General features: G+C 41.5%; 1 protein-coding gene across 6 annotated transcripts in view; it reads right to left on the bottom strand.

Annotated features, from left to right (window-relative positions):
• LOC116939621 (CAP-Gly domain-containing linker protein 4-like) overlaps positions 1-16,804 on the bottom strand; it is an 89,473-nt gene that overhangs the window by 30,978 nt on the left and 41,691 nt on the right. For 3 of the 6 annotated variants that reach the window (XM_032948242.2, XM_032948243.2, XM_032948244.2), the window contains exons 9-12: positions 15,687-15,854; positions 12,652-12,753; positions 7,130-7,270; positions 70-210 (exon numbers count right to left, since the gene is read on the bottom strand). In XM_032948242.2, coding sequence (XP_032804133.2) covers positions 70-210; positions 7,130-7,270; positions 12,652-12,753; positions 15,687-15,854 — 552 coding nt within the window. The remainder of the gene's footprint in view (positions 1-69; positions 211-7,129; positions 7,271-12,651; positions 12,754-15,686; positions 15,855-16,804) is intronic. The other 3 variants (XM_076063081.1, XM_076063078.1, XM_076063087.1) reach the window with 3 other exon arrangements.

The raw sequence follows: 16,804 nt of genomic DNA on the forward strand, positions 1-16,804 counted from the left end.
AAAGCCACACACGGCTCCGGAGCCGCAGGTTGACGACCCCTGGGCCTAGGCAACGGGGGCATCACTCACCAGGCGCGAAATGCGTCGTGCCTTGAAAGCGCAGCACGCCTGCCCTCTGCCCCGACACCAGCAAGCGCTCTCCCAGCTCCAACTCGGCAGCCCCATCTGACGTGCCGCCACTCCCCGACGAAGGTAGCCGCTTTCGGACCCCTGTTTCCAGCACCAACATCGGCAGGTTACACAATCTGTAAGGTGTGATATAGCCCATATTTAACACTGTCGTATAATTTGCACAAATCGTAAACAATCGATTGTTGCATGTAGGATTCTATGCATGAACCTTGAGGGTAAGAATCAACAGTCATGAGAAATGAAGCAAAAACGGTTCCATAGATAGAATTCAAGCATCTTTACAATGGGGAATTGTCAGTGCGTAATTTAGTCGCGATCCCTGGAATGGCCACTAGTGGCAGTAGAGTTTAATTTGCAAGGTGATACACCCATCGAGTCTTCTCTGCAAGGATGACCTGAGCCAATAATTAAACAAGCAGTATAAAACATTACGGTATATCGTCGGGAAAAATCCTGATTGATCCACTGTTTCAAAAAAACGCCAGAAAAGAAGAACATATGCGAAGCCAGGGATGAGAAGGAAAAGAAACGACCAAATAAACATGACCACTAAAACCGCACCGAGTTCTTACGGCCCTGACCTCACCAATCCACCCAGACCACACTGACCACCCCCATTGATCATGGGATTTGCATACCAAATCCAGCAGGGAACTCCTATCTCAAATATGCATACACTGTGTAATTACTCTATTCCATCCAGTTCCCCACGCTGCCACTGCACAACTGCCCACCCACTATTCCCCGTCCCAGCCTCTGGCTTCTACATCCCTTTGCCTCTACTCCCCTCTGCCCCTCCATCTCTCTTTTAATTTGCATGAATTTGGTTGCATCTATCAGTGTTGGATGGAATTGGCAGAATTTGACATATCATGCTCACCTTTAATACAGATATACACCCAAATTTTGTAAACAAATTACAATAATACACTTTGAGGATCGGTGCTATACAACATCATAAGCCCAACCTGTACAACTTAAATGTTTTACAGGTTGCCCTGAAACTATTGCATGGCTTTAAAAGCCACAGCATTGTGCATCAGTGATGTGCGCCAAAATATTTTCCCCTTCTGTATGGCGCAACATTCATTAAGATGGCAGCATTGTTCTGTGCATGAAGTAAAATTGAATAAGGGCAAACATCAGTCACAGCAAAAATGCCTTTACAGAGGCATAAGGTTATGTGTGCCTATTAATATACATTCATGAATTCTGCATTAGTTATTTGAAGAAACACATACCCAAAGTTATGAACCATGGATAAACACAATGACAGTCCATAAGAGGTTTTTTTTTGGTTATATTGCGTAAATATATAAATGTGTCGTTAAACCTGCCACCACCCGACACAGCCAATAAGTTAGGTTTGTCACGTTAGCAGAACGCGTCAAATCGTTTCTAGTACAGCACACCGGTGAGTTGGAGAGGAAAGTCATAACATTAACAATTTGAGTACAACGTTTCGTCAGTAATTACAACCAGCTTCATCAGGCCACAGCCATATTTGTGGAGAATTCCGCCTGCTTCGTTCCTTAAATAGAGGCGTAGATATGATGACAACACGTGTGTGCGCTTCTTGCGCGAAGTGAGGGGGGGCGGGTTAATGAATGTATATTAATATGGTGTAAAATCAACGTGCATTATGCATGCGCATTATGGGAGCCCATTGCTCTTGTACTTCCTGTCGATTGTGTGTCCCAAAATATTCATTACTTGAGCCACTCAATAAAGAATTTATATCATGTAATAGCATTGTATGTATCAGAAAATCGTGTGCATTAACATTGCTATCCTGTCTGCACATGCAGAATTGTAGTACGGCAAGGCCTCGTTTAATGCGTTGACGGGCACGTTCCGTATTGTGTGAAAAACGTCCCCAAATGGAAGAACCGCGTTTATGACGATAAGTCTTGTGTTGTGAACACGCGGCATTACATCATGGGACCTCCTTTGCCAGTACCAAATATATGAGAATAGTTTTTCCCCTTTTTTCTGGCAACAAAACAGGTGTTAAGATATATTCTTGGTTCTTTCGGAAAAGTCACGTAGAAGGGAAACAATAAAATAATAAAAATATAAAACAATAAAATTCTCACGACGTTTCGACTGCAACACAAGCAATCATCATGTGTTGCAGTCGAAACGTCATGTGTTGCAGTCGAAACGTCGTGAGAATTTTATTGTTTTATATTTTTATTATTTTGTTTCCCTTCTACGTGACTTTACCGAAAGAACCAAGAATATGAATCCCTGCAGTCACGAAATCTTTAAATCAGAAATATAATATTATGTAATTTTTATAAGTCATTGCTTGAGCCACTAAATAAAGAATTTATATCATTGAATAGCACTGTACGTATCAGAAAAACGTGTCCATTAACATTGCACGGATAATTATGCATATAGAAGCAGATAAAACGGACACCTAAAAATGCTAATGCAACATTTCAAACTCGAGTTAACTCATGCGTGACCTATACCAGTGGTGAGTTATCCATCTTGTAATTACACACTCCGTGAGCTTACAACCAAATATATCTCACATTTTCCAGTTAATGCATTTTTACTTCACAATAAAAACTGCACCTTAACTGCACATTAACCAGCATTTGAAAAATTGTGTTTTTTCTCTCTCTCATTTAATGGTAACGGTCGACTGAACTGGGTATAACAAGCACATCTATAGTTAAATCGTCTCCCTGCTCAAATGGGCACTGGGACAATACTCATCTTTGTTGACAGTCCTAGCCGGTGGTAAAAAAAATCACATTCCCATGGCAGGGGCCAGTCCACCTATGGAACACACTCTTTACATTCTAGCAATGTTGTACTCGCTCTATGGCAGGCTGAATTGTCTCCGTATCAAAGTTTGAATTCTCAACTTTCAGATTTCAAGTGCTCTTAGTCAAAACGCAACCTGGCTCAATGCAGACAGGTACAGTATTTAAACCCTTGCAATAACTGTCATCCCATATTGATTACTGTCAACCAAAAGAGACAATGACAGTGTGCACTGTGTTCTAATATAAAAAAACAAATGTCATACAGTATTTCGATATGGAACACCTGCGTGAATTCTGAGATGACTGACCTCCAACGTGTGGATTGTCATATGGCTTACCGCCGTTTCCTCCCATGTAAAAATACGAGCAGAAAAGCCTTAAATATCACATTCTAGAACAGGACCATCTATAGAATGAAGCGAGCTTCCCAGGGTGAATATTTAATATCAAAAAATAAAAAGCAATAAAAAATGGTTTCTAATTTCCTGGTACTATTCAAATTAAAAGCCCATTTAAACCATGAAGAATGTATACTTCTTCCGTGACAATGCATATATTTGCACAACACTTCAGTATTACATTTTTGTGCAGAGTTCATTCATTTATTATGTTGAAGAAAAAAAAGAACCTTCAACAATATTTCTCTGGATCATCAAAAAAATCTATATTTTTTAATATTGCTGTTTAAAGGCTATAGTTTCTCCCATGACATGGAAGCATTTCCATTTGTACAGCCCATCAGTCCTCAGCTGTCAATAAAAAGGGTACGAATTTGTTAGAAATCCGCAGTAGTTGTTTTCGAAAGACTGGCCTCCAACATGGAAATGTGGAATTGTGACGACTGGCTCAAGACCACCAAGTGAGAGGATTACTGCTCAATGCTCATTTGAACAAAGAGTCACTTGGTCTTTGTGTTGATTATAGTTCATTAACTGACTAATGTATAGATTAACCTTCTCTATATAGAGTAATGGGATCAGTATAGAATCAGATATACGCTACTGGAATCTATGTAATACTGGAATCGGTATAATCAGTACATACATTTACCTCTCCCGGATAGCTTCACTGACAATCAAGATAATTTTTCCCAGTAAGGCCCTGCTTTTTGGATGAGTAGTTCCTGAATGAATTGTTCACATGTAGCCAGAAATTGAGGTGCTCTGAGAAACCCAAAGCATACAAAGGTATAAGATGAAAAATATTAATCCAGATAGGTCGGTAGCCCAATTGCTCTGCTCCCATCTACTGAAATACAACAAAGCTCACCATATAGCTTACAGATATTTACATCCACTTGTAACGTATTTTGGATGTAATAAGAAAATGTATCAAATATAAAAAATAAAATTATGAACTCTAGATTTGAAGCTTTCGTGACTGCAAGGATTCATACTCTTTGGTTTTTTCGGTAAAGTCATGTAGGTAAAAAATAAATAAAATACAATAAATGAAAACTAAATTAAATCACGACGTTTCGGGAGCAACACAAGCGTCCTTCTTCAGGTGGGGACAACGCAGCGAAAGCACAAACGCTTAAGTGTGTCTCAGAGATGGCTGTGACGAGGGATTATATAGTCGCGCTGCATGGAGAGAAATTATGAACTTCAATTTATATTTCTTATCATATGAAGTATATTTTTAAGTAAGAACATTTAAAATGATTATCCCTGATAGCAAATCCAACATGCTCAAGCGCAGCTCAAGTACAGCGACTGTTTCTGTGGCAATACCACCACGGAAGTGGAGCGATGAGTTTAGCTCATGTGCAGGAGTGAGATGGATTGTGGCATCGCAGAGCTGTTAGCAATGACGATGGCACAGAGAGGCCTTCATACAGCAGCGAATATATAACTACTGATGATGACAGAAGACTACATGGTTTTAATAGCATCAGAATGAAAGGCTCATCTTTCTTTAATTGGCTGGATTGTCAGCTTCTCATCACGTGTAAAAACCCAACATGAGGCACATGGCAAGTCATGACAGAGACTATTTTAAATTAACAATTCTTCATATGAAATATTTGTATTTCAGAGTCTATCTTCACACTTGAATGAAAGTGTTAATTTAATTCATAACCATTACTGCTTTGGAGTAATGACAGTCATTGCCAAATCTCATTTTAAACTAATGTACCATTCATTTTCATTTCCCAAAAGGAAATGAGATATCATTATTGTGTAATTCACCAACCCAAGCAATCAAAGGAGTACCTGCATTTACTTATACAGCTGCCATTAATATATTTTAAATTGCACTTGGTCTGTACGAGATTTGGTCTAAGATATACACAAATATAAAAATGTGTACACAATAAAACCTTGCAAAGGCAGATTTTCTGGGAATATTTGTCAAACTGCATATACTTCCAATAACACATGTCAACACTATCTAATCTGATTAACACTTAAAACTTACGAATAGGTAACTCCATGTCTATGATTTACGAACCACATCATTGCAGTTTAATCTTAGTGTTGTGTAGTACAACCACGCAGAGATGAGGAATACTAAAGGGGCTGTTGCCGTTTATTAAAACACTCTCACACTCGGCATCCTCCACTCACACCAGTGGAGGTGCACTATCTCGGTCCTTCACCCGGACACTAAATACTATTTGGACCCTACCCTCGGCTATCCCTTTAGCTCTCACTCGTCTGCCTGGAGCAGGGGATCAGCCAACACTGCTCCGCAACGAGGAGAGAGACCCTCTTCCAGCCGGTCCTTACCCTGGCTCCCCACGACGACCCTGCCCCCTTTTTCCGAAAGCCCCTTACGTAACCCATGACGTTACGTCAACCTGGAGGAAAATCCACACGACCACGGAGAGAGAGACATGCAAACTCCAAATATACAGGAATCAGTTGGGATCGAACCCACGACCTCATATATTAGGCGAGGTAGTTAAAATCTTGCCACCATGGCACTCATGAAAGGATGAAGGGATTTTTACAACGGACTTGAAGAGAACAGATTCACATAATTCCACGCAACAAATAAGTACGCAGCTTTGCAACTGCTAGTGCACAAATGCACATAAACTCTAGTAATGACAATTGTCAGGGATAGCATCTTGCACATCCTCGCTTGGACAAAGCAAGCGGATTGACTGCAGAATACCACATCCTATTACGTGCAGCGTAAATACCGTGCCAACAGATTTCCCGTTTGAGATTTTTAGGCATTCACATTTTTCTTTTTCTTTAGGCCCCCGTCCATCTGCTTAGCAGCGACGGTGGGTCTGAATGTAGTCCCGCCCATTACTGTTTGTCGTTTACAAATATCACGGCTTCGTTTTCTGCCAATCCCCGCAGTTATACGTCTTCTCACACTTGATCAATCCAACGCGGCGGTATTTTGTCTGCCTCCACATATTGATCCTTTTTTTTAGGTGTGCATTACCACATGTGGTATTCTGTCAGGATCCATTTTGAAGATAAGTCAAAACCACTGCAGTCTTCTCGCGTCGGTATTGTGTAACATTGCTTTTCTTTCCCTAGACATTTTCTTAAATCTGATTTTTTTAAGCCTTGAAATTCCCAAAATGTAATTAATGGTTTTGAACATTGATGAACGTTAAGCAGTAGCCAATACTCATGCAGGTATCACATTACACGCATCATGGCCCAGAAGTCATCATCATCATTATAGGCTATCCCTCGCAAATAGGATGATTTTGTTCCATAGAAAAGATGGATTATCTGTGGGTCCAAAGATAGCTGAAGAGACCAATCTGGGATTGACAGATCCTGCCGCAGTTCAGGCACATGTGTCCAGAAAGAGTGGGTGGGTGGAACTGCATTAGTAAGTCGGGCTGCAGCGTGCTGTTTCTGCCATTCCAGTTTTTCCTCTTCCTGTTTCCGCTTTTGAGTTTCATAATGTTAGGAGCCTTGAAATACAACTCTTGTTTCCAGCTGAAGTGATCCTGGGCAATAGTCTCCCATGAGTTGGTGTCAATGGTGCACTTCTTCATGTTTAATTATCCGACTTTAACACTACCAATGCTGGGTAGAGCTGTGGTTAGAGCAGCACTCGACTGAATCGAAAAGGTCAAATCCCACTCTGGAGGTTATGCTTGGAGTGTAACACACGCAATGACATCTGAAATAATGAACAAATCAACCTCTAAAACAGTGAAGCACAGGCACCATCACACCCAGTGGGGCTTTGAGACTGGGATGGCAGACGTGAAATGTATAGCAGCAGGGTACCGTGCTGGATGCGTGATTCTGCTGGCTTTGTCCGGGGGGGCTGAGCTCCTGCATTGCGCGATGGCTTGAGTGGCAATGTAACTGACGCCCTTCTCCTGGTCAAGTGGGGGGAACTGGAACCGGATGAGGATGAGCCAGAGCCTGAAGGCACAGAGCAGGTTTTTACTCACATCTATTGTGCATTTACTCACATCTATCTCATTCTTCAGCTCCCAAAAACATCCTCAACGACGAACTTACATTTTATCGCTGCAAGCGTGACCACTAAGTATCGTTGAAGAATTGAACACTTACCATACGTTATCGACCTCTTTCGTAAGTTGGGAAGTTTTTAAAACCATGGTGACATGGAGGCGTGTGTCAGTGAAGTGATCACAGCAATGCTGCTTCTCCCACTACCGCAATCGGTTCTGTCACCATCTCTGCTTATTTACGCATCTCCTACCTCTCCACATATCCCGTTCCTCTCACTCCACATATCTCGAGCCTCACATCGCACACAACTCCCATTAGCAGTGATGATATAACTAGTTGCTTCACTTTTGACAGCAATGTTCAAACACAAAGTTTTCATTCAACACCTTCATTCCAATTACAATTGTCACGACACCATTGCATTTGCTCTGACGTTGCAGCGAGCACCCAAAGGTCAGAAATCAAGAGAAATACCAAAGTCCCAGACAGTTGATATTCAATGCTGGGTATTGTCTGCGGAACACTTTTTGTAAATAGCATAAGGAAGTGAGGGCAATATGCAGAAGCTTCAATGGCACAGGCTGCAATTACTTTTTAACCTTGACCTTTGGTCAAGGCAAATGGTCATGTTGATTTTGATGACACAACGAGTGCATTTCTATGAATGGGTGAAAATTTAATAAAATGACTGTGCTGGGAAGATGCAGTTTTAAGACATGGGTTTGAAAATCCCAAAATCAATCAATAATAATATTAAAAAGTCAATGTCGACATCAAAAGCAGTTATGGATATTAATAAATAGATTCAATAATGTCTATTAAAAAGAGCATTAATAAAAAAAGAAAGGGCTGCATTTTATTGTTTCCTTTATCTAAAAATAATCAGATACACTATCAAGGCAGCACTGAGGAGTATAGGTTCCAATAGTCCTTTACCTAGGAAAGCCAAACCAAAGCAACCCTTGATCTTTGAGAAAAAAACCTTCATTGGGATGTTTGACCAATTATTATTTTTAATGAGTATGGAGGAAACTACAGTAGGGTACTCGGAGAAAAATCTGTATGCAGGAGAGGAACATATTCAAACCTCCACGCAATGGATGTGGAATGCATTGCTGGACTGCCATATCCTGGCTATTTCATAGTTCAGAAAATGTAGTGTCATGCACATGATGCCCTTTGCATGATCCACTAATCCTGCTGGTTTGAAGTCTTGTCACCCACACCCTTGCTAGGTTAATACATCACAGATAATACAAACAAAAAAATCCACAATTTTTCACAAGCCTCATCAGTCAAGGTGTGTCCCTGCTAAAATAAAAGTGTGGAGCAGCCTTCAGGTCCAAAATATGTTCTGGACCAGCAGTGAAATTTCTATATTTCTATCGTAGAAAACAGTCTGTCTATAAAAAGTACACTCTAGGTCTTTCCCACAAGGTTTACTAATTTTATCCACAATGGCGTGATGATGTATTGAGTCGATCCTTGACTGAGATTTGAACTCAAGGTCTTTTGACATGGGTAAAGCGTTTTAAAACAAGTACAACAGGCAGTGGGTGTAAAAACGTTCTTCACAATCACGGACCGGTGCATGACAAAAGACCGTATTGCAATAATATTAAAAAAACGTAGCAGAAAAAGAACGATCACAATTAATAAAACACAAAAGGCCCTTCTCTGCCAACCGCGCAAGCATTGCCTGGGCTTAATAGAGTGGAGGGTAATCAACGCGTTTAGGTAGAGTCTGACAAACACTGCATTATTTATTTCACAAGTGAATAATTAAAAGCACTGGTATTTTATCAGACAGCATGCCAAGGTGAAGTGACAAAATGGAGGAGACAATTAAACTGGTCTCTCTTCCTCAATCGGTGCAGCATGGAATAGTTGCGCACCAGTACCACTCAATCCAAGCCGATTCTTAGCCACGCGGCACAGGGTCGCCGTGAATGTTAAAAGGGAAACAGTACACAAGTAACAATTATCGTTATTGAAACATATTTTTTTAATTCAATATCAATAGTGCGACTCATTAAAACAATATATGGTGCTTTTAAAGTGTATTCCTGCTTCACTCTCACAATACTACCCATCTATTTTTAGAAAGGCTTTGTGGTTTTGTGGCTACAGCTGTAGCTATTTTATGTTCTACCATGTCCTGCCACACAGCAGTCCACCCTAATGAATTACATATTCAGTTTTCACCTTGATAAAAGCACTTGAGTAATAACAAGTATTCTTTATTATTATGTTTCTATCTACGTGGCTTATTGATTTAAAGCTTTCGTGACTGCAGTAATTCATAATCTTAGCTCTTTCGGTAAAGTCACGTTGAAGGGAAACAATAAAATAATAAAATATATATAAATAATAAAATATTTATGAAACTTTCGTAACTGCAGGAATTCATATTCTTTGGTTCTCTCGGTAAAGCCACGTATTCTTAGCTCTTTCGGTAAAGTCACGTTAAAGGGAAACAACAAAATAATAAAATATATATAAAACAATATTGTTACTGAGTCACAAATCATTTCGTCCCAATTGCAGGGTTCAACAAATTTAGACTCACATTAATGTATTCATCCCACAGCGAATGAAGTACCTGATTTGGTTCAGTAATGACATGAAGGCCTTATTTCCCAGTGGTGCACGCTTTCTTTGGAAATCGCTGCTGCATACTAATTGCTCTGCATCACTCGGTTGTGGCTGAGTGATACAATACAAAACTATCCAATATGGATGTACATGCAGTCTCAATAAACAGCTGTACCCCCAAGACCAAGTACAAGAGAGGGAAAGTGGAAAAGTTGTGTCGTATGCTTATAACGATATGGGGCAATCATGAAGCAGTCTGGAGTCAATCGTGGAAAATAAATTGTATCATGGTAGGATGATCAACTGTGGTATCCAACAGAGTAGCACTTCATCAAACTTGATGAATTTACAGACTGGGTAGGACCCTGACTAGGACGTCAACTCAAAAAGATTTTGGGGGAGGTGGGGTATTCGAACGTACACTGCTATGCCAGTCGTCATAGATGCTAGCTAACAGCACTTGCCCCAAAAGTATGGTAAGGCTATATGGGGGATATTTGTCTCTGGTGTCGATGGCTTGTGTAAGATGCAAGAATGATGGTGGGTGTCATTTTTGTGAAATGGTGACAATAGATCGCAATTCCTTGATGAACTCGAAGCATGGCGCAGTTTGTTACACAAATTCTCTGACAGCAATGTTTGGACAGCCAATTGGATCTGGCATAGTCAGTCACACTGTGTCATTGTACCTCTGTGGCAGGGGCCTTACTTTAATTGTATGAGTGCAGTCATCTGCCTTCCTACACACCCGCATATACCTGGATGCTGTTGACCAACATAATAGCGTTTTGAGATACTTTAAGACGATTTACACTGATATAAGGTCAGGTTATGTGCTATCCATTGGACCAAGCAGGATTTTCAGAATGCTATATGTATTGTTACATTTCCCAGCAATCATTTTTTTTAAAACATACTATATATGCAGTATGGATAAAGTCGCAGAGTGAATGATAAATCAATCAAGAAGCCTTCCACAGAATAAAGATTGACAGAACATGTTTGGGTAAGACCCCAAGAAAATAAACGTTAAAATCGAGTCACTGTCAACGTGCATACTACCCAAAGAACCATGGGGCAACACTCAAGAATTCGTTGTTATGAGTCATTTGTGGATATGTAACTAATGCTTGGTGGAAACCAGAGTCTGCCTCTTACATAAAACCACTGTTGCCTTCTCTCAAAGTGCTACTCGTTTCATTGACCTACGAGGGGCAATGAGATGAGTCAACCATCGACTCGGATTTTAACTTGAAACCTTTCAACTGCGAGTTAAGTGCTGTAAACCAGAGTGTCATCAGGCCAAATTAACCCTCCAGAACTCAGCTAATTTGATTTACTTTGTTGTCAAGTTCTCATGTGTCTCCTAATGCTTCTTGTACAGCAGCATCATGTCCACCTATAACACTTACTATGTTTACATCCACCTTTTTAGTACATCACATCAAATGAGGCTATTTAATTATTTCCAAAGTGATGTGAATCAGAAGTGACACTGCTATTTTTTAGCAATGGTAAATTTGAATGCATGTTTCCACAAATGCACAAGAAATTGATTGCTTAAAGCAAGTGATGCTCTCTCAGGTTTACATAGCCCTAAATTTAGGACTTTATAGCCTGAGGATTGTTTTCCTGCGCTAAGACGCCTAACCGGCAGGAAACATCACCGGGCCCTCGTGACCTCGGCCAAATGAATAAATAAAATTACATTATGTTATTCACATTTCAGGGTAGAAAAGTGGCACAATGATTAGTTCACTGTGCTATTAACAAAGTCACCAGAGTTAAATTTCCTACCACAGCTAACATCAGTGGATAGTGACTGTCACAAGATGGTCTCTTCACCAACTCACACTGACCGGTGTGGTGAAGTATTGTCAAACAACTCCCTTGATGGACACGGTGTGGGGAGGACTTTATCCACAAGTGAAATGACAAAGGGCTGTAAATTGTTGTATTAAAAATGTACATTCAGATCAGCCCAATGTGAAAACCCAGTCCAACACATTGTGTTGATTTGCAATGGGCAACCAGGAGTGTCCAATGCAAAAAAATGCATTTAAATATTTTCTGCATTGCCCTTTAAAAGAGATCATATTTATTTTGTTATGCATGAGATCGATCTGGATAAAATAATGGTAAGGCCCAAGAGGTGGCCGGGTTGCTTAGAGATCACGGCACTCATTGACACCACTGAGGTCCTGGCTTCGAATCCAGGTAGCCACACATGATTAAACTGGATTCTCAAGTGTAGTGAGTTGATGGTCTCAGCCCAATCACCAATCACTATGTAAAACACAAATGATGCACAAAACTGGTCTGTCACATAATTTGGCTACATTCTAGATCTAAGAATTAAGATAATATACACTGTCATACAACAAGCATCAATGTCTCTTTATCTGTGTAACAAATAAAACAAACTTCAACTCAACATCAACAGAGTGTATGGAAAGTGCATCCCCTATTGTGTAAAAATAAAAGGGTTTTTAGAACAAACTATGTGAATGCTTCTTGTACAGCCATTCTCTGACACATCAGGTAACAATGCCATTTAAAATGTCTGACATAACATCGGTAGTGGACTGAGAATAAAATGGTAAAGAGACTTACCAATGCATTAAAAACATACTTTCCAAAAACGTAGCACACACCAGTATCACCCAATCCAAAAGTTTGATGGAAGCACGGCACACTGCACACTGCCATCCCATGCCTACACACACAGGTACCTTGTGGTTTGTTGCTGTTATTCTCTGCGGAGGCATCGGAGGAGAAGGCCGAAGCCTGCACTTTCCGTCTGGGGCTACTCAAGGGCTTCATATTCGTGTGACCTTTTAGTGCACATGGCATAAAGTACACCAAACAAAGTAAAATGGTAAGATAAAAAATATATATTTTTTACATGCTAAAATACACAATAACATTCAAATGTTTAGAGATTACATCAAGTGACGTTGGCACCAATGGAATTAGCCGAGATGGTGTATTGCATTTTTTTCAAATACATAAAGAGCTAAAATGTTAACTTTGTTTATCTAGCCTCTTATAAACTTAGTTTTAATGAAACTACGTTTCATTGCGTTTCATTAAAAAGGAAGCCATCAGGCTGCTTATAGTGAGCACAACACCCACGCCTGCGTGAAGTGCGAGCCGAATTATTAAAGCACATTAATCATCATTACCGGCATGCATTATTAAAGGTGCCCGCCTTAATAACACAGTACTATCATATTTAATGAAGGCGCATCCATGCACACGTGCCTTGAAATATAATTTTACAAATTATTAAAGTAGTGCTGTTGATCTAAGAAAGCCTCACTGAAAGTCTGAAGTCTTTAAGGGGGGTACTGGTATTGGAATTTTTCGGTCGATTCCTTCTTAAGCATGGTTCCAGTGTAAATGGAGGAGTTTAACACGTAGGATTTTGCGACCAATATTATTCATAATAAAGGTTGTTGGGTTACATCGCGTAACTATAAATGTGTCATTAAATCACCACCCGACACAGCCAATTAGTAAGGTTTGTCATGGAAATGCAAACCTTTATTATGAATATGTAAAGGAGTTCCAGCCCGGATAAGTCTTGAACTTGGAATTTAACACACCCCGAACCCCTTCGAAGTACTCCTTTGATTCACTTTCCCATCCCTTCTAGAACTTTCCCGACTCTCCACCAATCCCCCTTCCGTTTTTCCAAACAGTCTAACAACCGAGCCCTCATTTCCATTTAGATTTTCCCGGGCCTCTTTCACCCTACGTTGGCTCCTCCCCCTGTGATAGCTCCTCGCCAGTGAGTGTCGAGCACGCTATTCAAATTCACGAGGAACTGTTAGACACTATGAGTATATATTTGTGTATTTCTTAATAGGGTTTGCCTCACGGTATCCCTTACACATATGCTGAAAGCACCACAAAGCTGGGTTCAGCAAGCGACTTGCTGTGCTGTAATCTTCAGAATGCACTCGATCTCGTCAGACCTCAGGATCTAAGCAGAGTTGAGCATAGATGGGCGACCACCTTGCACAAAAGACAGGTGTAATGGGCATTGTGGGCGGCGGTGGAGAGCAGTGCAGCAAAATCCACTGCAGTTCTGCACTCATGCTACCTTCACCAACCCGCACTGACCAGCGTGGCAAAGTATGGTCAAATATCCCACAAGGTGTGAGGGAGTTCCTCATCCAGCAGTGGATTGACAAATGGGCTGTCCATATACATGCACAAGTGTGCTTGCAAGCACCAAGAACACAAGCCACGTTCCTGCACACACGCTGACATCTAGTGGATATTGCTGGGTATTCACATTCTACAGTAACGGGAATTCAGTATATATCATCTACAGTCGTGGGAATGTACAGGATCTAAAGAAGGGTTAATATAAACGAATTCTTCCTTTCAACTTGACAGAATCTACAGCCGTGTGAAGACACATATATGTTTATAATCCTTCCTTTCAAGTCCTCACAGTGTGAATTCCCCCACAATTTTTGCACCATCTTGATATGAAATAACATTTATATGCTTTTTTGAAATCCAAACTCTAAAGAGGCATAGGCTTGCTTGCAAGCTAGCCATTCCACATTAACACACGCCCCTCTCTCCGGGGCTCTGTAAAGGGTCGACTGCAGTGTAGAGGCAGTGGTTCCCAACCTATGGTCTGAAGACCACTGGTGGTTACCGGGCCAACCGGTGACCATGGAAAGCCATGGGAGGACGGCTGCAGACCTGTTGCAGATTCAGAAACCATCGTATATTTTTTTCTTTCTGCATGGGGGGTTTGCAAACAAAATGTTCGAGAGTTCACAATTCGTCCACGGGCCCGGAAGGTTGGGAACCACTGGTGTCGAGGAATTACCTGGAAGTCTACCATTTCATGTCATCGTGCACCTTTGCAAAAATTCCTGATGAAGATTGCAGTATGGAGGATTTACCTGTAATCCCACCATTGTGTGTAAGCACGTTACCGATCCCTGCCAGTGTAGAGGGATTTACTTGTAAATACATTATGCTACTCGTCGCATGAAAACCCCGTTATAATGCAGAAGATTTACTTGCGAGCCACCATTCTGTGCACACCGGTCATGGTGAGTGTCCATAATGCAGGCTACAGTATTACACAGAGGATTTGCTTGGATGGCATCCGACATGAGAACACCCACACCAGTGTTTTCCATGTTCACTGTGTAAACAGCGTGGTTTTACTGCAGGGGATTTGGCTGTCGGGCAACAAAACCCTTCTACTCCACACGCCCGTCACTGCACTCTACACATAGCTATGTATTCCCCGAAGCAAGCGATAAGTCACATCGAGCTGTCTGCAACACACTACACGAATCCTCGACCGGATGGGTTCCAATTCTTTCAAATGAAATAATTGGAACCTTACAAGCGTAAGGTCATGAGTTCAAATTCTGATTGGGGGTCAATTCAGTCCATTGCATTCCTAGGGTCAATAAAAAAAGTACCAATATGTTGAAAGTGGTCATTCTGTTAAAAATTTTGCCTTCTCTAGTAATGGAGAATTTCCTTCACTTAATGAGAGTCACTCCATTGCAGATTTGAGGAAGGAGGCAATGTATCCCAACAGTTCTATCCAATTTCAAAGTGCAGAATGCTGTTATTCAAAATAGGCAATCGAACCGCCTTATGCTCATTTCAGCAACAAAAAACCCCACCTTCTTTTTATTACACAAAAGGGTCCCGGCTACCTTGCTGGTAATATACATGCTCAGGTACATTCCACAGAAAGCACTGCGGTCACGCGTACCGGCGGTGCGGCGTGAAGCAGCGTCGTCGTGGCAAGGGTCGGCGTGTGAGCCCCGTGCCGCGATTCGCGACACTGGCACCGCGCTCCTGATCGCTCCAGAGCTGTTCAAGGAGCCGTGGCGTGACGACTCCTCAGCCCTCGCCACTTTGGACAGTGGTGCAAAGATCCCTGCAAAGCAGAATATCCACCGGTGCCCAGTTAGGGCACTGAATAAGGGGCCCAGGCTGTGGTCTGTGGATTGTGGACCGTACCGGCACCGCATATGGATAGGTGTGAAAAACGGCCCTGCGCATTGTACAACACAGCACAATTCGGATTTATATGGCGTCTAAAATGCAATTGCATCTCAAGATGATGTACAGGGCAGTGGGCATGTTTATTTTATAGACAAGTCAAAGGCAGATGGGGAGTTGGCATTGTGCAATGGTTAGCACACTGCACTTGCAAGACGGCACAGGTTCAGTTCGATATGCTGGCGCAGCAGTTGAACAGCCTCTGTCCACCCAGCAGTACAAATGGGTACACCAAGACTAGGCGATCGTTAGGTTGCATGCGGTGGGATAAAGTGCGGATACTTTAACCTCTTCCAATGTGTTTTGTCAACATGGAAGGGAAGACCAAATACCTCCCCCCCCCCGCCCCGAGAGCTTCATCGAGTGGAGGCCCTTCTACCAGCAGTGGCGTGAGCAAGGGCTGCGCCTTTACCTTTACCATAGGCAGACAGAAAAAAATAACCCTTCTGCACAGCTGAAACTGTAAGGACTCCTTAATAAAACATGAGTATCAACCCAAATGCCTTACGCCCCTTTGAGAAAACAATGAAAAGGCTCTATACTTTAATCTCAGCACTGCTTATACATACGGGCAATTGCTTCGTTTCCATGGCTCTATGAGCTGCTGCCAATGACGGTCAAGAGCGATGTAATTTGCATCTTAAATAACGAATGTTCTTAAACATTACCAGGACAGGCCGCAATTGAGAATAAGTAGTTTCAAGGGGACAAATGATTGTTTGATTCACGAGCAGAGTCACTGTTTACGAACATGCTGTAGTATATAAATCAGTACCGTGGGGTATCTGTGAACATTTACCTTGTGCAAAATACAGTGACACTCCT

Source organism: Petromyzon marinus, chromosome 6 (genome assembly GCF_048934315.1).
Source record: "Petromyzon marinus isolate PM22_M1 ecotype Great Lakes invasive population chromosome 6, UKy_Petmar_22M1.pri1.0, whole genome shotgun sequence".
NCBI classification, from domain to species: domain Eukaryota; kingdom Metazoa; phylum Chordata; class Hyperoartia; order Petromyzontiformes; family Petromyzontidae; genus Petromyzon; species Petromyzon marinus.